This window comes from Oncorhynchus nerka, linkage group LG20, assembly GCF_034236695.1.
Source record: "Oncorhynchus nerka isolate Pitt River linkage group LG20, Oner_Uvic_2.0, whole genome shotgun sequence".
NCBI classification, from domain to species: Eukaryota; Metazoa; Chordata; class Actinopteri; order Salmoniformes; family Salmonidae; genus Oncorhynchus; species Oncorhynchus nerka.
Genome location: NC_088415.1, coordinates 63,279,336 through 63,306,291, shown reverse-complemented (window position 1 = coordinate 63,306,291; position 26,956 = coordinate 63,279,336). Strand labels below are relative to the sequence as shown.

The 26,956-nt window shown below is 41.0% G+C and overlaps 2 protein-coding genes across 2 annotated transcripts in view; one reads left to right on the top strand and one right to left on the bottom strand.

Annotated features, from left to right (window-relative positions):
• The window catches only part of LOC115101759 (myosin light chain 3-like), a 29,573-nt gene extending 9,294 nt beyond the window's left edge, over nt 1-20,279 (top strand). The window contains exon 5 of the mRNA XM_065005674.1: nt 19,414-20,279. Within this exon, the coding sequence (XP_064861746.1) occupies nt 19,414-19,421 (8 nt within the window). The 3' untranslated portion in view covers nt 19,422-20,279. The remainder of the gene's footprint in view (nt 1-19,413) is intronic.
• LOC115102941 (corticotropin-releasing factor receptor 2) overlaps nt 9,594-26,956 on the bottom strand; it is an 87,710-nt gene continuing 70,347 nt past the window's right edge. Inside the window, exons 7-12 of the mRNA XM_029623403.2 lie at nt 22,916-22,976; nt 21,871-21,943; nt 21,626-21,711; nt 16,465-16,600; nt 14,895-14,936; nt 9,594-14,173 (exon numbers count right to left, since the gene is read on the bottom strand). Coding sequence (XP_029479263.1) covers nt 14,033-14,173; nt 14,895-14,936; nt 16,465-16,600; nt 21,626-21,711; nt 21,871-21,943; nt 22,916-22,976 — 539 coding nt within the window. The 3' untranslated portion in view covers nt 9,594-14,032. The remainder of the gene's footprint in view (nt 14,174-14,894; nt 14,937-16,464; nt 16,601-21,625; nt 21,712-21,870; nt 21,944-22,915; nt 22,977-26,956) is intronic.

The following is a 26,956-nucleotide window of genomic DNA, read 5'->3' as shown; positions in this document are numbered from 1 at the left end:
ACATATGCGGTGGTACTTAATGAATATGATGTCAGTTCGGTTGTCATCTGAGACATTCTCATCAATAATAAGATGACATGAACTCTACAGTGGAAAGTCTGCACGTTGTAGTTATCGGATTCACATGGAAATGCCATGTTCAATTTAAATGTTTGAATATAAAATTATTGATGAAGAGATGAAATGTAATTTTAGCTTCCAAATGAGAGATTTGGGTTTTCATAAGGTTAGGGCTCTGCTCAATCAGTGGCCCGCCCCTGTGAAGGGACATGGGTTATAAAACTTTTCAAACACGCCCTCCTCTCCCTTCCTATATAAAGCCTTGACAACAATATAACCTCCTGTTCCAAGTACGTGAGGTCTGCAGCCTCTGCGTTAAAAGGACTAACATGTCAACCTCAGCGTGAGCTTTGGTTGCGAATGGTATGAACTTTGAACTCTTATTCACTACAGAAGTGATACCTCCTAGCCGTTGAGTTAGCAACAGCAGCTGCAAATGTGGTCTAGGAAAGAACAGGCAGAGTATCCCGTCTACCACACAGCGACGTTACTACAAAGTATTCAACTGACCACCAGAGACATTCTTCAAAGGACAAAGGACTCGGTTTGGCAACATGGCCTTCCATCTACCACCAACCTACCGAAGCGCAGCTCAGAGTAAATATTTATTGCATTTTCCTTTTCCAAATGGGCGGTAATTTAGAATGCATAAGATACTGTATTTACGATAGCACAGCTTCTCCCTTTGTCCCTCAGTCTTCCTGCTCTTTCACTCAAGCCAAGCCCCTTTTCTTTTGTGTAACCAGCTGTCATATCTGTTCCGCCCGCCAGGGACGTTTTCCTTTATGACGTAATTTGTAATCAAGGTATAGTACATTCTGTGTATATGTAATTCTGTGTGATTAGTTAGGTATTTAGTAAATCAATAAATAAACCCAAGTTTTGTATTGCTGATTCAACTTGTTAGCTAGGGTGAGGCTGAATAAAGGTGACGATTAATATTGACTGCTATTGATGTAAAATATTACTAGGTCTTTAAGAGTTTATTCAGAAGATAACAGCTCTATAAATATTATTTTTCGTGGTGCCCCAACTCTCTAGTTAATTATGATTAGCTCAATCAGGTAATATTAATTATGGAGAAAGGATTTTATAGAATAGCATGTCATATCACTTAATCCGGCATAGCCAAAGACACGACACCTTTATACTGACTACTATTGTAGTGTTACAGCTACAGATGTCACATCTTAATTTGAGCAAGTTAGTTTGGGCTCCTGAGTGGTGCAGTGGTCTAAGGCACTGCATCTCAATTCTAGAGGCATCACTACAGACCCTGGTTCAATCCTGGGCTGTAATCACAACTGGATTTGGCCAGGGTAGGCTGTCATTGTAAAATAAGAATTTGTTCTTAACTGACCGGCCTAGTCAAATAAAGGTAAACAACATTTTCTAATTTTATCAACGGCCACCAACAAATCTCCTTTCACTACCACAGAACAATGATCACAAACTACTGTAGTTTGAAAGCATTTGTGTCTCACCATGCATATGTCCAGTTGGATTGCTATTCCATTACGTGACAGGACCGACTAACTTCAACAAACTGTTAATTGTTTTCAATTGTTCCCCTTCTTGTTGACTCAAATAATACGCTATTGTACATCCTAACTGTTCATTTGTGGATCAAAACTTGCAATTAAGCATAATTATTAATTATTCTTTAGACAAACCTGCTCTGGATGTGAGCTTTTCCTGGAGGCACATTGTGAACCAAATACTGCTACTGTATATAGCACGTACAGTATAGTGTGCCACTCTGACTTTTATACTGACTACTACTGTACTGTGACAGCTACAGATGTAGGATCTTAATTTGAGCCAGTTTGCTACAGCAGGAAAATAATTCTGCAGCAACAGGAAATGAGGATTATTATATGGATTAAAATGAATGGACATTTTTTAGGGGGTGATACATTTTTCGTTAGGGCAAATCAAGTCTGACATTTCAAAGTGGAAATGACAAACTTTTTAAAACTGTTTAAAACTGTTGTGCAGGAAAATCATCAGAAACAAAAGAGTGATCAAATTAAGATCCTACGTCTGTATGACTACAATTGTACTGCTACTATCATCATCCTCACAACCTCTTCTACTTTTACAATTGCCACCAACAAATCTCCTTTCAATACCACAGAACAATGATCACAAACTACTGTAGTTGGAAGGCATTTGTGTCTCACCATGCATGTGTCTGTATGTTCATGCAGGCATGTGGCTGAGTGTGTCTAAAGCGATTGGAGATTGGGGGTCTTTGTGGTCACTTTTATATGAATTTTAATTCTAGCTGAAAATCCAGATCCAGATTTATTTAAATGCTGGGAGGTTAACTTAATTAGTATTAGTTGTTAACTGCGCATATTAAATAATGAATTTAACCTAAGGCAATTCAATCAAACTGGTCAAAGCAATGTTTGTGCGGTATCATTGTTTACAATCTGCACTACTGCTGATGCACACACACTTGTTCTTCTGAAAACTATCTGGTAGTAGTAGTCATACATTTTTACAGTACCCACAAATTATATTTGGCTTAGGTGAAAAATAGCATGTTGTTGAGTAAAATATTTGTTACATTTGTACAGACCACATTTCAAGTTATATTCCAATGTTTTCCCTGTCTACTTTTTCATTGTCTCCAACCTTGCAATTGAAAAGAATTTGGAAAAATGTAACAAATCAAATCAAATCCAATTTTATTTGTCACATACACATGGTTAGCAGATGTTAATGCGAGTGTAGCGAAATGCTTGTGCTTCTAGTTCCGACAATGCAGTAATAACCAACGAGTAATCTAGCTAGCAATTCCAAAACTACTCCCTTATACACATAAGTGTAAAGGGATAAAGAATATGTACATAAAGATATATGAATGAGTGATGGTACAGAGCGGCATAGGCAAGATGCAGTAGATGGTATCGAGTACAGTATATACATATGAGATGAGTATGTAAACAAAGTGGCATAGTTTAAAGTGGCTAGTGATACAGGTATTACATAAAGATGCAGTAGATGATATAGAGTACAGTATATACGTATACATATGAGATAAATAATGTAGGGTATGTAAACATTATATTAGGTAGCATTGTTTAAAGTGGCTAGTGATATATTTTACATCAATTCCCATCAATTCACATTATTATAGTGGCTGGAGTTGAGTCAGAGTATTGGCCGCAGCCACTCAATGTTAGTGGTGGCTGGTTAACAGTCTGATGGCCTTGAGATAGAAGCTGTTTTTCAGTCTCTCGGTCCCAGCTTTGATGCACCTGTACTGACCTCACCTTCTGGACGATAGCGGGGTGAACAGGCAGCGGCTCGGGTGGTTGTTGTCCTTGATGATCTTTATGGCCTTCCTGTGACATCGGGTGGTGTAGGTGTCCTGGAGGGCAGGTAGTTTGCCCGCGGTGATGCGTTGTGCAGACCTCACTACCCTCTGGAGAGCCTTACGGTTGTGGGCGGAGCAGTTGCCGTACCAGGCGGTGAGCCCGAAAGGATGCTCTCGATTGTGCATCTGTAGAAGTTTGTGAGTGCTTTTGGTGACAAGCCAAATTTCGCTGCTGTGCCTTCTTCACGATGCTGTGTGGGTGGATCAATTCAGTTTGTCTGTGATGTGTACGCCGAGGAACTTAAAACTTTCTACCCTCTCCACTACTGTTCCATCGATGTGGATAGGGGGGTGTTCCCTCTGCTGTTTCCTGAAGTCCACAATCATCTCCTTAGTTTTGTTGACGTTGAGTGTGAGGTTATTTTCCTGACACCACACTCCGAGGGCCCTCACCTCCTCCCTGTAGGCCGTCTCGTCGTTGTTGGTAATCAAGCCTACCACTGTTGTGTCGTCCGCAAACTTGATGATTGAGTTGGAGGCGTGCGTGGCCACGCAGTCGTGGGTGAACAGGGAGTACAGGAGAGGGCTCAGAACGCACCCTTGTGGGGTGAGGGCGCGGCTGGGGATGCCGTCTGGGCCTGCAGCCTTGCGAGGGTTAACACGTTTAAATGTTTTACTCACCTCGGCTGCAGTGAAGGAGAGTCTGCATGTTTTGGTTGCGGGCTGTGTCAGTGGCACTGTATTGTCCTCAAAGCAGGCAAAAAAGTGATTTAGTCTTCCTGGGAGCAAGGCATCCTGGTCCGTGACTGGGCTGGTTTTCTTTTTGTAATCCGTGATTGACTGTAGACCCTGCCACATACCTCTTGTGTCTGAGCCGTTGAATTGCGATTCTACTTTGTCTCTATACTGACGCTTAGCTTGTTTGATTGCCTTGCTGGAAGAAGACTTGATGTGTAGCTATATCAGTGTAAGTTAACTCTTATTCACACATCATGTGATTTAACAAGTGATTTTGGGACCTATTTACTATAGGACCTATTTCTAAAATTAAGTACAGTGGCTTGTGAAAGTATTCACCCCCTTGGGCATTTTTCCTATTTTGTTGTCATACAACCTGGGGTTTGTATCATTTTATTTACACAACATGCCTACCACTTTGAATATGTAACATATGTTTTATTGTGAAACAAACAGGAAATAAGACACAAAAAAACAGAAAACTGGAGCGTGCATAATTCTCCCCCACCCCACAAAAGTCAATACTTAATAGAGCCACCTTTTGCAGCAATTACAGCGGCAAATCACTTGGGGTATGTCTCTATAGGCTTGGCAATCTAGACACTGGGATTTTTGTCCATTCTTCAAGGCAAAACTGCTCCAGCTCCTTCAAGTTGGATGGGTTCCACTGGTGTACAGCGATCTTTAAGTCATACCACAGATTCGCAACTGGATTGAAGTCTGGGTTTTGACTAGGCCATTCCAAGACATTTAAATGTTTCCCCTTAAACCACTCGAATGTTGCTTTAGCAGTATGCTTAGGGTCATTGTCCTGCTGGAAGGTGAACCTCCGTCCCAGTCTCAAATCTCCTGGAAGACTGAAACAGTTTTCCCTAGAGAATTTCCCTGTATTTAGCTCCATCCATCATTCCTTCAATTCTGACTAGTTTCCCAGTCCCTGCCCATGAAAAACATCCCACAGCATGTTGCTGCCACCGCCATGCTTCACTGTGAGGATGTGGTCTCGGGGTGATGAGAAGTGTTGGGTTTGCGCAGACATAGCGTTTTCCTTGATGGCCAAAAAGCTACATTTTAGTCTCATCTGACCAGAGTACCTTCTTCCATATGTTTGGAGAGTCTCCCACATGCCTTTTGGCGAACACCAAATTGGTTTGCTTGTTTTTTTCTTTAAGCAATGGCTTTTTTTCTACCCTCTCTTCCGTAAAGCCCAGCTCTGTGGAGTGTATGACTTAAAGTGGTCCTATGGACAGATACTCCAATCTCCGCTGTGGAGCTTTGCAGTTCCTTCAGAGTTATCTTTGGTCTCTTTGTTGCCTCTCTGATTAATGCCCTCTTTGCCTGGTCCATGAGTTTTGGTAGGCGGCCCTCTCTTGGCAGGTTTGTTGTGGTGTCACATTATTTCCATCTTTAAATAGTGGATTTAATGGTGCTTTGTGGGATGTTCAAACTTTTTGATTTTTTTTTATAACCCAACCCTGATCTGTACTTCTCCACAACCTTGTCCCTGACCTGTTTGGAGAGGTCTTTGGTCTTCATGGTGCCGCTGGCTTGTTGGTGCCCCTGGCTTGTTGGTGCCCCTTGCTTAGTGGTGTTGCAGACTCTGGGGCCTATCAGAACAGGTGTATATATACTGAGATCATGTGACAGATCATGTGACACTTAGATTGCACACAGGTGGACTTTATATAAGTAATTATGTGACTTCTGAAGGTAATTGGTACCAGATTTTATTTACGGGCTTCATAGCAAAGGGTGAGAATATATATGTACCACTTTTCCATTTTTTGAAACAAGTAATATTTCTAATTTCACTTCACCAATTTGGACTATTTTGTGTTTATCCGTTACATGCAATCAAAATTTAAAAATCCATTTGATTTACAGGTTGTAATGCAACAAAATAGGAAAAAAAATCAAGCGGGATGAATACTTTTGCAAGGCACTGTGTCATAACCCTTTCTTCCCTTACCACTTCTTGCTCCACCAAAATGGTTGATACGCTCCCTCTCCTGACCTTGTTTGGCTATCTTTTCCTCTCTCATCTGAGAAACATTTATAGATCATCAACATCATCATTTCGTTTCCCCAGCATCTTGCATCATACAATTGAAGTCTGAAGTTTACATACACCTTCACCAAATACATTTAAACTCAGTTATTCACAATTACTGACAGTTAATCCAAGTAAAAATTCCCTGTCTTAGGTCAGTTAGGATCACCACTTTATTTTAAGAATGTGAAATATCAGAATAATAGTAAAGAAAAGTATTTATTTCAGCTATTATTTCTTTCATCAAATTCCCAGTGGGTCAGAAGTTTACATACACTCAATTAGTATTTGGTAGCATTGCCTTTAAATTGTTTAACTTGGGTCAAGCGTTTCGAGTAACTGTCCACAAGCTTCCCACAATAAGTTGGGTGAATTTTGTCCCATTCCTCCTGACAACACTGGTGTAACTTAGTCAGGTTTGTAGGCCTCCTTGCTCACACACACTTTTTCAGTTCTGCCCACAAATCTCTCTATAGGATTGAGGTCAGGGCTTTGTGATGGCCACTCCAATACCTTGACTTTGTTGTCCTTAAGCCATTTTGCTACAACTTTGGAATTGTGCTTGGGGTCATTGTCCATTTGGAAGACCCATTTGCGACGTTTGAGATGTTGCTTCATTATATCCACATAATTTCCTTCCTCATGATGCCATCGATTTTGTGAAGTGCACCAGTCCCTCCTGCAGCAAAACACTCCCACAACATGATGCTGCCACCCCCGTGTTTCATGGTTGGGATGGTGTTCTTTGGCTTGCAAGCCTCCCCCATTTTTCCTCCAAACATAACAATGGTCATTATGACCAAACAGTTCTATTTTTGTTTCATCAGACCAGAAGATATTTCTCCAAAAAGTATGATCTTTGTCCCAATGTGCAGTTGCAATCCGTAGTCTGGCTTTTTTATGTCAGTTTTACTGTGGATATAGATACTTTTGTACCTGTTTCCTCCAGCATCTTCACAAGGCCCTTTGCTGTTGTTCTGGGATTGATTTGCACTTTTTGCACCAAAATACATGAATCTTTAGGAGACAGAATGGGTCTCCTTCCTGAGCAGTATCACGGCTGTGTGGTCCCATGGTGTTTAAACTTGGGTACTTGTCACGCCCTGGCCGTCTGAGCCACCCGTCTGCCCAGCGCCGCCAGTGCCGACAGTCTGCCCAGCGCCGCCTGAGCTACCAGTCTGCCCAGCGCCGCCAGTCTGCCCAGCGCCACCAGTGCCGCCAGTCTGCCAGGATCAGTTAGATCCGCCATTCAGCCAGGATCCGCCAGTGAGCCAGGATCCGCCAGTCAGCAAGGATCCGCCAGTCTGCCAGGATCCGCCAGAAGTGCCAGTCAGCCAGGATCTGCCAGATCCGCTAGTCAGCCAGGATCCGCCAGTCAGCCAGGATCTGCCAGATCCGCTAGTCAGCCAGGATCCGCCAGTCGGCCAGGATCTGCCAGAACCGCTAGTCAGCCAGGATCTGCCAGTCAGCCAGGATCTGCCAGATCCGCTTGTCAGCCAGGATACGTCAGTCAGCCAGGATCTGCCAGTCAGCCAGGATCTGCCAGATCCGCTAGTCAGCCAGGATCCGCCAGTCAGCCAGGATCCGCCAGTCAGCCAGGATCTGCCAGATCCGCCAGTCAGCCAGGATCTGCCAGATCCGCTAGTCAGCCAGGATCCGCCAGTCAGCCAGGATCCGCCAGTCAGCCAGGATCTGCCAGTCAGCCAGGATCTGTCGGAACCACCAGCCAGCCAGGATCTGGTAGATCCATCAACCTGCCTGAGCTTCCTCTCACTCCTGAGCTTCCTCTCACTCCTGAGCTTCCTCTCACTCCCGAGCTTCTTCTCACTCCCGAGCTTTCTCTCACTCCCGAGCTTTCTCTCACTTTCTCTCACTCCCGAGCTTTCTCTCACTCCCGAGCTTCCTCTCACTCCTGAGCTTCCCCTCAGTCCCGAGCTGCCTCAGTCCCGAGCTGCCCCTCAGTCCCGATCTGCTCCTCAATCCAGTGGGTTTCTGGGTGAGGACTACTAGGCCATGGTCGGCGGCGAGGGTGGACTATCCAGGGACGCGAGGAGAGGGGACTAAGACATTAATTGAGTGGGGTCCACGTCCCGCGCCGGAACCGCCACCATGGACAGACGCCCACCCGGACCCTCCCTATTTGTTTTGAGGTGCGTTCGGGAGTCCGCACCTTAGGGGGGGGGGGTTCTGTCACGCCCTGGTCTAAGTATTTTGTGTTTTTCTTCATGTATTGGGTCAGGCCAGGGTGTGGCATAGAGTTTTTGTATTGTGGTGTGTTTTGTCTTGGGATTTTGGAATGTGTGTATAGTGGGATTGTAGCTTAGTGGGGTGTTCTAGGAGAGTCTATGGCTGTCTGAAGTGGTTCTCAATCAGAGGCAGGTGTTTACCGTTGTCTCTGATTGGGAACCATATTTAGGCAGCCATATTCTTTGGTTGTATTGTGGGTGATTGTCCTGTGTGTCTTGATGTCCTGGTTAGAGGTTAGTAGACACTTGTATAGGCTGTTTTCGGTTTTCGTTTTGTAGTGTTAGTGTTTTGTTGTGTGTTACGTTTGTTTATTAAAGATGAATCACAATAGACACGCTGCAGTTTGGTCCGACTCTCCTTCACCATTAGAAAGCCGTTACAGTACTATTGTTTGTACAGATGAACGTGGTACCTTCAGCCATTTGGAAATTGCTCCCAAGGATGAACCAGACTTGTATACCATTTTTTTCTGGGGTCTTGGCTGATTTCTTTAGATTTTCCCATGATGTCAAGTAAAGAGGCACTTAGTGTGAAGGTAGGCCTTGAAAACATCCACAGGTACATCTCCAATTGTGTCAGAAGCTTCTAAAGCCATGACATCATTTTCTGGAATTTTCCAATCGGTTTTAAAGCACTGTCAACTTAGTGTAACTTCTGACCCTTTGGAATTGTGATACAGTGAATAATAAGTTAAATAATCTGTCTGTAAACAATTGTTGGAAAAATTACTTGTGTCATGCACAAAGTAGATGTCTTAACGAATTTGCCAAAACTATATTGTTAACAAGAAATTTGTGGAGTGGATGAAAAACACATTTTAATGACTCCAACCTAAGTGTATGTAAACCTCCGACTTCAACTGTATATGATTTTTTTTAGCGTAACCAATGTTAGGAGGCTACATTCATATTAATCTGAAATGTTGCTCCAGAAGACATTGAGCTGATTGAAGGTCCTAAGCATCCTCAGATAAGCTTCATTCATGTAGATATTTAGGGCAACTTTTTCTATCTGCACAACTCATAATAGTAGCCAAAATGATCGGTTAAGTTTGATGGAGATGCGTTGATGCCCCTTCGCTCCACTTTATGCGAAAGTGACTATCAAGGCATGAGGCCAGACCCAGATGCAGACACAGGAGGCAGATGGTTGGAGTTTTACAATTTTTATTAATCCAAAAAGGGGTAGACAAGAGAATGGTCGTGTACAGGCAAAAGGTCAAAACCATTTCAGAGTCCAATAGGTACCGAAGGGAAGGCAGATTCAAGGTCAGGGCAGGCAGGCAGGATGATCAGGCAGGCGGGAAAGTAGTCCAGAGTCAGGCAGTGGTCAAAACCGGGAATCATAACATACAGTATGTGAAAACTTTTACTCACCATGCAGTTATGACATCATTTATTATTAGCCAAGTTAATGATTAGTGAAATGCGACTGAAATTAGTCGCAGGGAACTCGAGGGACATATTACAAGTTGTAGGAGGACCCAGGAGGATATGCAGCTATAGCCCGAGAGGCACATCAGATCCACAAAACACCTTTTAATCGTCTGTCAAGCAGCAGGAGCATTAATTGTCACAATAAGCCTTTATTTGCTTGAATCAGAGATGCAGCTAATTGTTAGGGCTATATAACTCACAGCGAGTACAGTGAGAGTGCTGCTACACCTCATTCCATCCAACTACAGTAAGAATAGTAGTAAACCCAATCCACATATACAGTCTATTTAACCTGGCACTCTTCCTTAGGCCATCTTCAGATACTCCAATGAGTCTAGCATCTGCATGTAAGGTTAGCATGCCATGGAGTCAGTGTAGCCAGCATCCTTCATCATTCAAATATTTATTCTATTCAATAGTTTTAATGGCAGTCTGTGGTTAGAGATGTTAAGTCGTTATTAAGCCCTTATTGGGTCAAAGAGATTCTAATCCAAATTGAGCACTGGTATAATGAAATAGAATGAATACAATGCACAAAATGCAATCCTTCTCCTCATTGTCTCCTCAGTGAATACTGATTATTGATTGAGTCTGACTAAGTTTGGAAATGCTGGACAAGATTGTTGGTAGAAGCCTTACAAACCAGAGAGAATATTTATTTCAAATCTGAAGATTTTACCACATATACTTGTATAAATGCATATCAATCACACATATCAGTACAACAATTAATGTAGAAACATAGTTTTTGCTCTTTACACAATGTTTTTCTATAAGGCAACATTGGTATTTCAACAAAAAGCCAAAATGCATTTATGTACATTAATACGTCATTAATTCAAACCGACATAAGAGAATGGTGAAGCTTTACAAAGTATGAAAAAGGTTGGAAAAAGTGCACTGACAACAAGTAAACATGTTTCACATCTTTGGTGAATATTACATTTTGAATGAATTAATCATGAAAAATACAAAATAAAGTTTCAAGTTTCAATCTCATGTTTTAGTTGGATTTCCATTGGTGAATTTAAAATTCTGCTTACCTTTAATTAACATTCATGGGAGTGCTGTATGTCCAGAATTGTGATGGCTTCAATAGACTAAACACATCATGGAAAGTACAATTTAAACTGTAAAATGAGAGATGGTGATACAAACAAGTAAAATAACATATTCATACCTTTCTATGTTTGCTTTGGATGGTTGTAGGTATTCATGTAACCTGAATGCTCTGAATTTTCTTAATGAATTACTACGGTCACTAACAGTAAAAGAGAAAAAAACATATTTACTTCATAAAATGTGTACGAATACTGTATTAATTACAATATTACAACAAACTTTAAAATAGTTTATGTACAGTACAGCTTAACACTTTTGTTATACATGTTTTATCGCACACTTTGAAGATTTTATCTTATTTTTAGACCTTCTCAACTGGAACCCCTAGATATGATTAAAACAGCTCCAATATAAACATTCAACTTGGAGGCACCTCCCAAACATAAATAACAAAATTATGTTCAACCAACAGGGTTTCGTGTTTTAGGACAAGAAAATAGCTAAAATATTTACAGTTTTTCACATACAGTAGTTTATTGGCAATTTATTTAGATCTTGGGACTGTTTGCGGGAAAACTATTTGCTTGAAAAGTTGGTGGTATTTAAGAGAGGAATTGCGCATATGGAGTGAGTCACATGAATGAAAATATAACACAGGAAACTGGTACAAAGCTAACTCTTTCAGAAAATTATACATCAAGCAATCAAGGGGTGCAAACTCTAATGGACATGACAGGTTCATCATTTATTCTATCGTACCACATTATTTTCACAGTAATTGTCGGATGGTGAAGAGAAAAATAACTGACCTTCCAGAAGTAAATCTTTCATTACACGCAATTAGATAAATTATATTTGGCTATTCTACAACATAAATGTGGGTCTAGTCCAATTTCAATGCCAGGAAAATGTGTAAAGCAATAATTAATTCTGACTGTCACTGAGCCGTACCTACGTTATATTTAAAAACAGCAACTCTCAACCGATGTTATATATTTTAATTTGTGCATCTTGCTTACTATATACTCCCAAAGTATCGTTTTTTGTACTTTTACCCCTTCTTGGTGGTTACAGTCTTGTCCAATCGCTGCAACTCCCCTACGGACTCAGGAAAGGCGAAGGTTGAGAGCCATGCATCCTCCGAAACATGACCCTGTCAAGCCGGACTGCTTCTCGACACACTGTTTGCTTAACCCGGAAGCCAGCTGCACCAATGAGTCGGAGGAAACATCATCCAGCTGGCAAGCAATGTCAGCTTGCAGGCACCCGGCCTGCCACAAGGAGTCGCTAGAGCACGATGGGACAAGGAAATCCCTGCCAGCCAAACATTCTACTAACCCGGACAACACTAGGCAATTGTGTGCCGCCTCAATTGGCCCAGTATCGTCCGGGTTAGTGGGTGCCTGCAAGCTGACATTGGTCGCCAGCTGGGTGATGTTTCCTCTGACTCACGGCCAGCTGTGACACAGCCTGGGACCAAACCCAGGTCTGTGGTGATGCTTCAAGCTCTGTGATGCAGTGCCTTAGACCGCTGCACAACTTGGGAGAGCTGTATACTCTCAAAGTAACTCAACTGTGAGGTACATGGTTGCTTATAAACCTACATAGATTTATATAGATTTAATGCATTAAACAAATACCCCAGATCAGTGAGCTTGTACACAATACCCATCTAATTGCATAATTTCTACAATTCCACATTTTAACAACTTAATTCCCTGGGTGCATGGGTTCTACTGTTCTATTTTTTTCCTGAATAAAAAGGCATGCCTATGTGTCTGGAAATTGTATTATACTGCAGGGGGGGCCTGGAGGGAGATGAGGATAACACCCATGCAGGTCAGCCTGTCGGTCAGTCACCAGGGCAGAGCTTGGCATGTTGACCTGAGCAGAGCAAAGCATTAAGGAAGCCAAATGAATATCTCACTAATCAGGCTCTATCTCTCTCTGGCTCCTCGACCCAACAGTTTAGTACTGACACTGATTAAGTATGGCACATTGGGATTTGAAAGAGAGAAAATAACTATGTGAAAAGGATTTCATGTATGCACAATGTACTGTACCTTTAAATTACTCCTATTTCTCTTGACTTGGGACAGCTGTGGCATTGCGTGGACTGAAGTCAGGGTCTGTTCAGTGTTTAAATAAGTGTTATGTAAAAGTCTCAGAATCACAGTCCCATCTCCATTATTTACATAATAAGATAATGGATATAATCTGAACTCAAACCCAGTGAAAGATAGCTTTGATTTATGATTACTCATCCAAATAAGAGCTGCCTTAGGGTTTTTTATACAGAAGAGAGAGAAACAGATCATTGATGTTGTGCTGCTCAAAGGCATTTGAGAATGATTGGCAGGGAACAATCTTAAACTAAATGAGCCTGAAAACATTTATACAATAGAATAGCTCTTAGGGTGACATTTTGACAACGCAAAAAAAGTGGTGCTGACGACAAACCAAACGGTATCACTTGGAGTCTGCACGTTCCTTATTACCTTGGTGATTAACAGTATCATTTGATCGCTCTCATTGCATCTCAAGCTCAGTCTGCAACAGACACAGAAAGCATTTTCATCCCGTGTCTGCTCTGTTTATTGCACATTCCTGCTTATCCCTGCCCTCTCATAGACATGAAACAATGAAGGGTTAGGGAAATAAATGCTGCTACAAGTATAGTAGAGTACTGAGAGTGATTAGGGTCTCTTTTGACATTAACGCAGCTTTTTCTTTAGCCTCGTCAGGATTGGTCCTTGACAGGTCGACATTCCTGACCTATTAAAATCCAACCTGGTGTAATACAGTATGAAAACAGCTATTAATGCATTGCCAGTAAGACTCTGACTCTGCAATCACTTCACAAAGTTAATTTGGAGAGGCGGCAATGCCCATCTGTTCTGAATTTACATCTTTGCCACACATCCAAGGAGGTTGTGTTACATTACTGTAATCCGGAAATCCTAATGGGCTCTTTCTCAAAGCCCTCTGTATCTGTCCTTATGCAGCTGGGGTAAGAAATAAAGGAAATAGACAACATTTATGGAGAGGTGCTTCAAGACAAGTCTCTTCCCTAGAAAAAATGACATTTCCAAAGGTGACCTTTGGATTTGGTCAAACGGCTGTGGTCTGTTTTATACTATGGAAGCTGATCCTGGTGGGTGAGGTGGGGAGGGACATGGCACGTGCCACGCGCACTCTCAGGGCATGGTTGTCCTGCCAACGATGCCATCTTTTCCTGGCTGCTGAGCGCACCTGGACGATGACAATGAAATACTGTATTAGTGGTGGGCAGCCAGTCTATCTGGTAGGACACACAATATCTAGGGCACAGGAAATCTCTTGAACTTGAATTGACATATTTTATTTAACCTTTATTTAACTAGGTAAGTCAGTTAAAGAACAAATTCTTATTTACAATGACGGCCTACCCAGGCCAAACCCTCCCCTAACGCGGACGACGCTGGGCCAAATGTGCGCCGCCTTATGGGGCTCCCGAACACGGCCCTATGTGACAGTAGTGGTGCATCTAGCACTGTGATGCAGTGCCTTAGACCGCTACGCCACTCGGTCAACAAACAATCTTTACAAAATGGTACAGAACCACACATTTCAGATACAGTGAATAGCTTCTAAAGTATCCACAGTAGACTTCAATCAGTGTCTTTCTTTTCATGTGTATATAGCAACGAAAGCTTCATAGATGCAGTTGAGAACAGTAGAAGCAGGAGGGAGCCACATTTTTCACAACCCTTTTTTATGGTACTTGAATGAATTTCAGCAATGATTGACCACTAAAGTAAGGAGGAAATAGGTCTAGAAAAATAGAGCGCATGTTCATTAAAGTTTGTAAAAGAAAATAGCCTGCATGATAATGATGGTAAAAGTAGGGTCTCAAGGACTTTCTGTCCACTGCCTCTCATAACGGTCCGCCACACAGCGAAGCCCACGAGTGAAAAGACCATTGTTGACTAACCTCGCCATTAAGAAAGCAGTAGAATACTGACACAAAGAACCCCTGGGAAAAAAGACAGAACAACGTTAGAATGTACAGAATGTAACTTCATATGTAAAATCTATTTTCATAGATCTCTATTAATTCAGTCAAATAAGGATGTACAATAATCAATTCACTCAAATACGGGTGAAGTCACTCAAATAGGGATGTACAATATTGGACAATAATCACTTATTGGTCAGATATTTTATAGTGAGTCCAAATAATCAGATTGCCAGTCAAGGTGGGCTAGAAATAGGCATTCTTTTCAGAGTCAAAGTGTGATTCATGTAATAAAAATGCCACTAACTGCAAAGTGGGTGTTTACCAGTGGCGGTCAGTGACGTTTTTTGTTTTTCATGAGCATGGCCTTATTTCTATGAAAGCATATTGGATGACTGTCATTCATATCCATTTTTCCAGTTTAATGTAACAGTGATAGGTTTAGGCTACTACATAATAATAGTACTCTAATTTTCCTTATACCCATCATGAGATTGCTACAACCTAGCCTATGAATGAACGTTTACAATGTACAGTAGGTTGAGAGAACAATTTGAGGTGACAGATGATATACTGTAGGGTGTAATCATTAGCCCAACAGTTGCAAATGAGAGTTTCAATTGGACAAATTCAGGTATGTTTATCCCCGTTTTGATCCTTTTGCTTGCGCTTAAGAAAAGTTTTTCAACAAAATCGGCGGAATGAATACATCCCTGATCACCCGTAAACACAGTTCACTTTCAGAGCAGCCACATTCTTTTCCTTCTCGCATCTATGCTCTCTCCTCTCACCTTTTCCCTTCGCTTGTGGACTTCAACACACAACACATTAGGCTAAAAAAGCTTTCCAAGCCAAACCATATCATATCACACAGCCTAAAGTAGTTGTCAATGTATTAGCTAATGTAAAGTCAACATAGCATATGGAACTAACACATTAGTAAACCCGCTACAATCATGCAGTAACGTTAGTGTACAGTTAGTAAACTGGTGTTTACAACATATTTTCTGCCCCAATGAGTAACTTGTATAGATATGGGAAAAAAAGCAATTGAATCGATGATTCACAAACGTATGAGAACAATTATGCACTGCACTTCACATTCAGGGCAGTCTGTATTTCACATTTCAACATAGCAATAATAGAAGTACTGATTCATGATGGAACAGCCTTTTAAGAATAGTCTAAAACTGACCCCTATTCTCTACACACCTTCACTGAGCACCATTAACACATACAGTACCTGCTCCCCACCCACTCAGCCTTGCATTGTGGAGCAAAGATTTACACTGAGAATACTCAATGTGGACAAACTCACACCCACATACATTCTCCTGACAGCTCAGAAGACTTGATAGTAAGGCAACGAGGGACAGGTTTGCAAAGTCTTACATTAGTAGGAAGGGTCCTTCTTCCACAGGCTATAAAACCTCAAATGAACAGCATATTAAAGCTAAAGAAAATTATAAAGATTTAAAAGGTTCAAGAGTTGTGTGTTCTTGGGAAGGAGCAACTTGGTAAAGAAAAAAAGACTCCATGATCTTACCTGAAATGATTGTAGAAATGAATTGAAATAAATAAAAACTATTTGCGAGATGTCGTCCTCTCCGGGATTCACAAAAAACAGCATGTAGGTGATCCCCAGCAGAGGCAGTAGCACTAATGTCGCTTTTACTGCTTTTCTGTGAAGGAAATAACAGAAAAACAGCAGTACTCCAATTTAGTTACAAAGGTAATTGGTGAAAGTGTTTGCTCCTAAAGGGAAGATGTGTAAATGTTTCAATATACGTACACTACCGGTCAAACGTTTTGGAACACCTACTCATTCAAGGGTGTTTTTTATTTTTTCTATTTTCTACATTGTAGAATAATAGGGAAGGCATCAAAACTATGAAATAACACATATGGAATCACATAACGAAAAAAAGTGTTTTTTTATTTTATATTTTTTAAATTAATTTTTATTTTTTTTACCTTTATTTAACCAGGCAAGTCAGTTAAGAACACATTCTTATTTTCAATGACAGCCTGGGAACAGTGGGTTAACTGCCTGTTCAGGGGCAGAACGACAGATTTGTACCTTGTCAGCTCGGGGGTTTGAACTCGCAACCTTCCGGTTACTGGGGCGGCAGGGTAGCCTAGTGGTTAGAGTGTTGGACTAGTAACCGAAAGGTTGCAAAAAAAAATTATTACTAGTCCAACGCTCTAACCACTAGGCTACGCTGCCGCCCCTGCCGAAAAAAAGTGTTAAACAAATATATTTTATATTTGAGATTCTTCAGATAGCCACCCTTTGCATTGATGACAGCTTTACACACTCTTGGCATTCTCTCAACCAGCTTCATGAGGTAGTCACCTGGAATGCATTTCAATCAACAGGTGTGCCTTCTTAAAAGTTCATTTGTGGGATTTCTTTCCTTCTTAATGCGTTTGAGCCAATCAGTTGTGTTGTGACAAGGTAGGGGGGTATACAAAAGACCAAGTCCATATTATGTCAAGAACAGCTCAAATAAGCAAAGAGAAACAACAGTCCATCATCACTTTAAGACATGAAGGTCAGTCAATACAGAACATTTCAAGAACTTTGGAAGTTTCTTCAAGTGAAGTTGCAAAAACCATCAAGCACTATGATGAAACTGGCTCTCATGAGGATCGCCACAGGAATGGAAGACCCAGAGTTACTTCTGCTGCAGAGGATAAGTTCATTAGAGTTACCAGCCTCAGAAGTTGCAGCCCAAATAAATGCTTCACAGAGTTCAAGTAACAGACACATCAACATCAATTGTTCAGAGGAGACTCAGTGAATCAGTGAATCAGGCCTTCATGGGTGAATTTCTCCAAGAAACCACTACTAAAGGACGCCAATAATAAGCAGATACTTGCTTGGGCCAAGAAACACGAACAATGGACATTCGTCCGGTGGAAATGTGTCCTTTGGTCTGGAGTCTGTCACGCCCTAATCTGTTTCACCTGTCTTTGTGATTGTCTCCACCCACCTCCAGGTGTCACCCGTTTTCCCCATTAGTCCTGGATATTTATTCCAGTGTTCCGTGTTTGTCTGTTGCCAGTTCGTCTTGTCAAGTCAACAGCGTGTTTTTCTGTGCGCCTGCTTTTTCTTATCCCTCTTTTGCTAGTCCTCCTGGTTTTGACCCTTGCCTGCCTTGACTCTGAACCCACTGGTCTGACCATACTGCCTGCCCTGACCTCGTGCCTGCCTGCCATTCTGTACCTCCTGGACTCTGACCTTGCTTATAATCTTTTGCCTGTCCACGACCATTCTCTTGCCTGCCCCTTGGATTATAATAAATATCAGAGACGCGAACCATCTGCCTCCCATGTCTGCATCTGGGTCTTGCCCTGTTTGGAGATTTTTGGTTCCAACCGCCGTGTCTTTGTGAGACGTGGGTGAACTGAATAGCATAGTTGGTGAACTGAATAGCATAGCGCCACAGTCAAATAATATTACTCAAAAATATTCATATTCATGAAATCACAAGTGCAATATTGCAAAACACAGCTTAGCCTTTTGTTAAACCACCTGTCGTCTCAGATTTTGAAATTATGCTTTACAGTGAAAGCAATCCAAGCGTTTGTGTTAGTTTATCGATAACATAACAAAACATTATGTACACTAAGCATTAAGTAGCAAGGTCACGAAAATCAGAAAAGCAATCAAATTAATCGTTTACCTTTGATGATCTTCGGATGTTTTCACTCACGAGACTCCCAGGTACACAACAAATGTTCCTGTTGTTCCATAAAGATGATTTTTATGCCCAAAATACCTCTGTTTGTTTGTCGCGTTATGTTCATAAGTCCACAGGAAAGAGCGGTCACCACAACTCAGAAGAAAATAATATCCATAATGTCCACAGAAACATGTCAAACGTTTTTTATAATCAATCCTCAGGTTGTTTTTAAAATATGAATTCAATAAAATATCAACCGGGTGTGTAGGTTTTTCAATAACACCGGGAGAAACAATGGCCGCTTTACTCTGTAGCGCAAAACTCACTCTAAGAGCCCCCACCTATCCACTTACACAATGTGATATTTCACGCTCATTTCCCAAAATAAAAGCCTGAAGCTATGTCTAAAGACTGTTGACACCTTAGTTAGGGCAGCCATAGAAAAAGGAATCTGGTTGATATCCCTTTAAATGGAGGATAGGCATGCATAGGAACAGAGAGGTTTCAAAATAAGAGGCACTTCCTGATTGGATTTTCCTCAGGTTTTCACCTGCAATATCAGTTATGTTATACTCACAGACAATATTTTTACATTTTTGAAACTTTAGAGTGTTTTCTACCCTAATCTGACAATTATATGCATATTCTAGTTTCTGGGGCTGAGAAATAGGCAGTTTCAAATGGGTATGTTTTTTAGCCAAAAACGAAAATACTGCCCCCTACACGCAAAAGGTTAAACAGCATGGCTACCACAGCATTTTGCCACTGGTTTGGGCTTATTGGTACTATCATTTGTTTTTCAACAGGACAATGACCCAACACACCTCCAGGCTGTATAAGGAGTATTTTACCAAGAAGGAGAGTGATGGAGTGCTGCATCAGATGACCTGGCCTCCAAAATCCCTGACCTCAACCAAACTGAGGAGGTTTAGAATAAGTCGACCGCAGAGTGAAGGAAAAGCAGGCAACAAGTGCTCAGCATATGTGGGAACTCCTTCAAGACTGTTGGAAAAGCATTCCAGGTGAAGCTGGTTGAGAGATTGCCAAGAGTGTGGAAAGCTGTCATCAACGCAAAGGGTGGCTATTTGAAGAATCTCAAATATAAAATGTATTTGTTTAACACTTTTTTTGGTTACTACATGATTCCATATGTGTGTTTTCATAGTTTGGTGTCTTTCACTATTATTCTACAATGTAGAAAATAGTAAAAATAAAGAAAAACCATTGGATGAGTAGATGTTCTAAGACTTTGGACCAGTAGTATATGTCAATACAAAAAAGCACTCCAAGACCTAAATTGTATTTTTGGAGATTGTTTGCTACTTACCATTTCTCACAAAGGATGTTGATAAATGACCCCAAACAATGAATATCTTAGATACACATTCATAGCTAGTAAAGTTAGAACCCCATCCTATGAGACTACTTCCTCACTAGGCTCCTTCTATCAGATCAACTAGGACTACAATATTGGAAAATATCACCTATTGGTCAGATATTTTATAGTGTGTCCACATAATCAGATTGCCACTCAAGGAGTGCTAGCAATAGGTATTTGTTTCAGAGTGAAAATGTGATAAATAAAATAAAAATGCAGATTTCTTAAAACTGGGCTTGACTCCAGCAGGTTGATGATAGAAAGGGGTTTATTGCTTAGGGTTTTGTGGCCAAAACAAAAATCTGACAATATAAGAGGTCCATTTGAGTATCAGGTTGAAAATGGAAAATCTCTCTGGGACACAGTCTTTCATTTCTCATTTCCTCGAATTACGATGGGATTTTAGGTCATCTACCTTAGCAGTGAAGTAGCTGATGGCTCTGTTCACACATCAAATAGCACCTATTGTATGACATAAATCCACTGTTTGACTTTGAGTAGGGAACCCAATGTCAGCAATATCAGCATTGGAGTGACAGAGGCCTATTTCTACAAGACAGAAGTCTCCAGGCTTTGCTGGGAATTGAGATGTCCCATTTTGAGTGTTCAAATAATCCACTATGAATAAAAGCTTCAATGTGAATGGAGGACGATGAAAGTTGTTCCAGGAATAAGATACACAAGGCTATTCTCACTGCGCAACATCAGCAGATCATTAGTGAAGAAAAAGAGGGGTGTGTGTGTGTGTGTGTGTGTGTGTGTGTGTGTGTGTGTGTGTGTGTGTGTGTGTGTGTGTGTGTGTGTGTGTGTGTGTGTGTGTGTGTGTGTGTGTGCGTGCGTGCGTGCGTGCGTGCGTGCGGGGCCATATCTTCACAGGAATGTTATGCAGTGATGCGTGCAAGACGAGTACAGATTGAAGTGATTCACCCCGTATAAAGCAGCTGACCTTATTATCACTTCGTTGAGTAGGAGGGATTTGTTAAACAAATGCCCCATTAATTGCTCCATCAACTGTGAATGATGAGGGGAGGTTGTAATGACTGCAATAACTGTGGGTTGGCAGTCTCACATCACGATACAATGTACCAGACCGAGGACGAAGACCATGTTGTTTGAAATGTTATTGTGTCACCTTTATTATTAAAACGTTTGCGTATGGAGCAACTAAACAGTGAGCGGACGTTCCCTTATTATCTATGAATTAGTGTAACTCTTAGTGAATCCTATAGTGTAAAGGCATTGGTTTAGGTCAGGTGGGGTTTTTTCTTCTTTTTTACCCAGACTGTCTTCAAGGCACCAGCATCAGAGGGAATAACAACATGTTAGAAAACCTGAAACTGGTGTTCTGTGGTGATAACGTTCTTGGAAAGACGTTATTTAACGTTTATTTAACTAGGCTAGTCAGTTCAGAACAAATTCTGGGCCAATTGCGCCGCCCTATGGGACTCAAACTGGAATCAAACTTGTGCGCCGCCCTATGGGACTCAAAGCCTGGAATCAAACTGAGAAGCAGTGACTTAGACTGCTGCGCCACTCGGGCACCACTCGGGAGCCCCCGAGTGAATATTAAATGGAGGTCAAGTAATCTTAATATGGCATGCAATATTTCAAATAACAACCCCACAGGAGTAGTGACTCACCTGTACTGTATAGTTTCTGATGTGGTAGAAGCTCTCAACTTGGTCATAAGGATTCTTACTATGTTGAAGAGGAAAACGAAGTTTATCTAGCAGAGAACAGAGATGGAAAACTTTCATTAAGAGTTCATTATGTAGAACATGATGTTTTAGTAATGAACAAATAACTAAAGGAAGTGAAATTTGTTGCGGTTGCATTAGGGCAGCTAAGAAATAAAACAGTGAGAGACAATGGTCTTGTTACCTACCAAAAGCACAAGGATGACCGGCCCTTGATAAATGTAGTCAATATACTTTCCAGGTTCTTTCCCAAACCAGCATCTGTTGACACACATTAAAATAATGACTTTTTGAAGTGTTTGCATATTAAACAACATCATTTGTATGAATCTATATTCCATTTTTAGCTAAACAATTTTGGTGCATTATCAAGACTTTCCAGAGTTTCCAAGTTAAAAATTGCTATAATTGAAATTCAATTGGAGATGAAATGTACTCTTTTGGGTAGCCAAGAAGTGCCTTGATAATAGTAGCATAAACATCACGGTCAAAACCTATACAACATGACCTTTAACTATTGAACTGAAGTCGGACTTTATTCTATTCAAAAGGACAGCAATTGCATTTTCAAATAAACTGAGCCTTTTCATAACCTCTTTAGATGACATAAATGATCCTCTTGTAAATGTTACAGTGAATGCCCCTTTGACACCTACAATACAGTAAATTGCTGATTCACCTTGAATCCGTACTGGTAAGTGGCTCCACAATACTAAAAGGATTCAAGTCCTACACTGTACTACAAAGGGTATGAGACATATTTCAAGGATTATATGTGATTAAAACATGTACAAATGGCATACATGTACAGGTGTAGGATCTTAATCTGATCACCCTGTTGCAGCAGAACTTTTCTGCAATGCAGGACATTTTAAACGTGTAGTTTTAAAAAGTGTAGTTTTAATTTCCACTTTGAAATGTCAGACTTGATTTTCCCTTATGAAAATTGTATCAATCTGTACTGAAATGTCCATTAATTATGGACATAATAATAATAATCAACATTTCTTGTTGCTAAAGGATCATTTTTCTGCTGTAGCAAACTGGCTCAAATTAAGATTCTACAACGGTATAGGTTTCTTTGCACTCTATCAGAGGTCATTAACCTTCACCTTTGATGGACTGTCAGCTTTTAAAATGGTTAGTCAGATACAGCAAAATACCTACAACACAAACAATTCATGAATGCTTGAGATTTCATTGTTGTTGTTGAAATTGAAATTGTGCACTTACTGTTCATTTTCATTATAAAGCTTCCCAATGGCCCAAGCAACAATAATAGGACATGGAATGCCTGAAAGAAATAGAAAAATGAATTGACATATTTGCCAATATTGTGAAAGTCGGTGCTAACCCTGCTCCAGAGCAATGTATCTTAGCCCAGGGATAAAGAGGCTGTTAGCCCTGAGCTGTGCAGTGTAAACTAGGCTAATTAGAATCAGACTGCTGCATTTAGAAGCTATTACAGAGATGAAATAAAGGGATCCATTGAGGCCAGTTGGATCCTTCCAGTTCTACTTGGATCTGGCTTAAGGACTTCTTATCTTGCTGGTCCCCAGTGTTGGACAGATAAAGTGAAATCTGTTCTACTTCCTACATTTCTTAATAAGTGATCAGTAAAGGATCTGAAGAAGCTGGGCACTGATGACATTGATAACTTTTATAACTGGCTGGAGTGGATCTACTTAAATCAACATGTTTAACAATGTTATTATGTGTTCATTATCTCCTTGAAGACCAACAGGTAAACTCCATGACCCAATTAGTATTTAACTTAAACTAACCACCCTGACGACTCAAAACAACGTTTTTTAATATTTGTTAGTACAAAGAACAAAATCCACCAAAGCAATTCCTCTCTGTGAAGGAGAAAATATTTAATTAGCTTTTTGTTTACTTGATTTACTGATTATTAAGAGGATGGCAGTAATCCGTTTCAAATTCACTTCAAAATGAACCTCTCGAGAAACGCATTACAATTCGATCTTTTCACCAACTGACCTAGACAACGCATAGTTGTTATAATCAACAAAAAGAGAAGATAGTCTATGATAAGGTTACCCACTTGCCAGACATACTTATTGGAAATGATGATGCTCGAGAGTAAGAACCACATCTAGTCACTGTAATGTCTGAAATGATGTTGTAAATAGGATTCCACTTCAAAGGTGAGACCTGCGCTTGAAAACCAAGTGGAAACTGTGATGGACTGAGTAAATTACCGTAGGGTGTACTCAAGGACATCCCTAAAACCAAAACATCAGGCCACAATATTCATTTGTAACAGATAGACACTGAGTGTATAAAACATTAAGGACACCTGCTCTTTCCTTGACATAGACTGACCAGGTGAATCCAGGTGAAAGATATGATCCCTTATTGATGTCACTTGTTAAATATACTTCAATCAGTGTAGATGAAGGGGGAGGAGACAGGTTAAAGAATGATTTTGAAGCCTTGAGACAATTGAGACATGGATTGTGTATGTGTGCCATTCAGAGTGTGAATCGGCAACACAAAAGATTTAAGTGCTTTATGGTTGTAGGTGCCAGGCACATCAGTTTATTTCAAGAACTACAACTATGCTGAGTTTTTCCTGTGTGCATCAAGAATGGTCCACCACCCAAACAACATCCAGCCAACTTGACACAACTCTGGAAACTATTGGAATCAACATGGTCCAACATCCCTGTTGAACACTTTCGACAACTTGCAGAGTCCATGCCCCAAAGAATTAAGCTTATTCTGAGGGTAAACTCAATATTTGGAAGATGTTCTACATTGTGTAGATAGCACCAACTGACTGTGCAAGGTTATTTACTTATACACAATAAAGACATCTTCTTGAAGGTGCAAAACCAATTCCTTCGGTCATCCCACGCCTGACACCAATACATTCCACTGCTGACACCAATACATCCCACGGCTGACACCAATACATCCCACTGCTGACACCAATACATCCCACTGCTGACACCAATACATCCCACTGCTGACACCAATACATCCCACTGCTGACACCAATACATCCCACTGCTGAAATCTATGTACCTCCCACTTGTGAAACCAATGGACTGTAACAATTTCACATCCCCTCCACTACACACCTGAATTAACAAGTGTGAGTGAACAACCTTTGGTTAATTCCATTTTGAGGCCGAGATGAGATTTCTAATAACTATACTGGGTGTGTTACTATACGGTACTATATCCTATACCCTAATAACTATACTGGGTGTGTTACTATACTGTACCCTATACTCTAATAACTATACTGGGTGTGTTACTATACTGTACCCTATACTCTAATAACTATACTGGGTGTGTTACTATACTGTACCCTATACTCTAATAACTATACTGGGTGTGTTACTATACTGTACCCTATACTCTAATAACTATACTGGGTGTTTTACTATACTGTACTATATCCTATACCCCAATAACTATACTGGGTGTGTTACTATACTGTACTATAGCCTATACTCTAATACCTATACTGGGTGTGCTACTATACTGTACTATATCCTATACCCCAATAACTAGACTGGGTGTGTTACTATACTGTACTATATCCTACACCCTAGCGTACAATATGTTCAAAGGACTTACATAAATGTGACCTATATACAGATCCATCCAGATCTATGTTTTATGCCATTGCATACATAGTCCTACATTAAATGTTATATAAAGAAAACGTCAAAATGGCTCAGCAGTGAGCTGAGCTGAGCTGAGCTGAAGCGTGCTCCAGTGCAGTTTCAGGAGCCTCTCCATTGTGGGAGTTTCTAACATGCAATGTGCTTTCACTAACAGCACTCTAGGTGAGTGTGGATAATTATGTGGTGATGACTGGGGGCATCTGCTGCCTGTCCCATTAAGCTCTCGCTCAATTGCAGGCCTGAACTGATGTACAACCAACTCGGACTTCCCCGCACTCCAATAGCATTTTCTCTTTTCTTGAAATTAGACACTTCTGTTAATCTCACAAAATGCTTTGTGGGGAATGAAGGGTTGTTTTGCTAATATTTAGCTACATTGTCTAAGTTTGTCTACTCAAGCATGTACTGTAGCATTCACGCTTTGTGATGTGGAGTGAATTAATAAAAACACTACACAAACTAGTGTAGATCACTCCATAGATCAACAACTTTCAGTTAATAACTCAGGGGTTAAGGGGCAAGTTTACAAAAAAATGCCGCGATATGCCATCCCATCTGGTTTGCGCTTTGTGGTACCATGCTTCTGTAAGGATTGACGCTGGTAGAGACGAGAAGCAGGTCCAGGGAGTGAACATTTAATGGCAACCAACATGGAACAGGACAGGACAGTGTGTGGACATGAACACATAACGCCATTAATGCAGACACAGGGAACAAACGGAGGAGCAGACAGTTATAGACGAGGCAATCAACAAAGGGAAGGAGTCCAGGTGAGTCCAATGAGCGCTGCCGCACATAATGATGGTGACAGGTGTGCGTAATGAAGGGCAGCCTGGCGCACTCAAGTGCCAGAGAGAAGGAGTGGGAGAAGGCGTGACAGCTTCACCATAGGGATAGTGCCAGGTTTCATCCAGACGTGACCTTGGCATTCAGGCCAAATAGTTATATCTTGGTTTCATCAGTCCAAATAATCTTGTTTCTCATGGTCTGAGAGTCCTTTAGGTGCCTTTTGGCAAGCTCCAAGCGGGCTGTCATGTGCCATTTACTGAGGAGTGGGTTCCGTCTGGCAACTGTACCATAAAGGTCAGATTGTTGTCCTTCTGGAAGGTTCTCCCATCTACACAGAGGAACTCTGGAGCTCTGTTAGAGTGACCATCAGGTTCTTGGTCACCTCCCTGACCAAGGCCGTTCTCTACCGATTGCTCAGTTTGGCCGGGCGACCAGTTATAGTAAGAGTATTGGCGGTTTCAAACTTCTTCCATTTAAGAATGATGGAGACCACTGTGTTCTTGGGGACCTTCAATTCTCCAGAAATGCGCTTCGACACAATCCTGTCTCGGAGCTCTACGGACAATTCCTTCGACCACATGGCTTGGTTTTTGCTCTGACATGCACTTTCAACTGTGGGACCTTATATAGACAGGTGTGTGCCTTTCCAAATCATGTCCAATCAATTGAATTTACCACAGGTGGACTTCAATCAAGTTGTAGAAACAGCTCAATGATGATGAATGGAAACCGGATGCACCTGAGCTCAATTTCGAGTCTCATAGCAAAGGGTCTGAATACTTATGTAAATACGGTATTTCTGTTTTGTAATTTTAAGAAATTT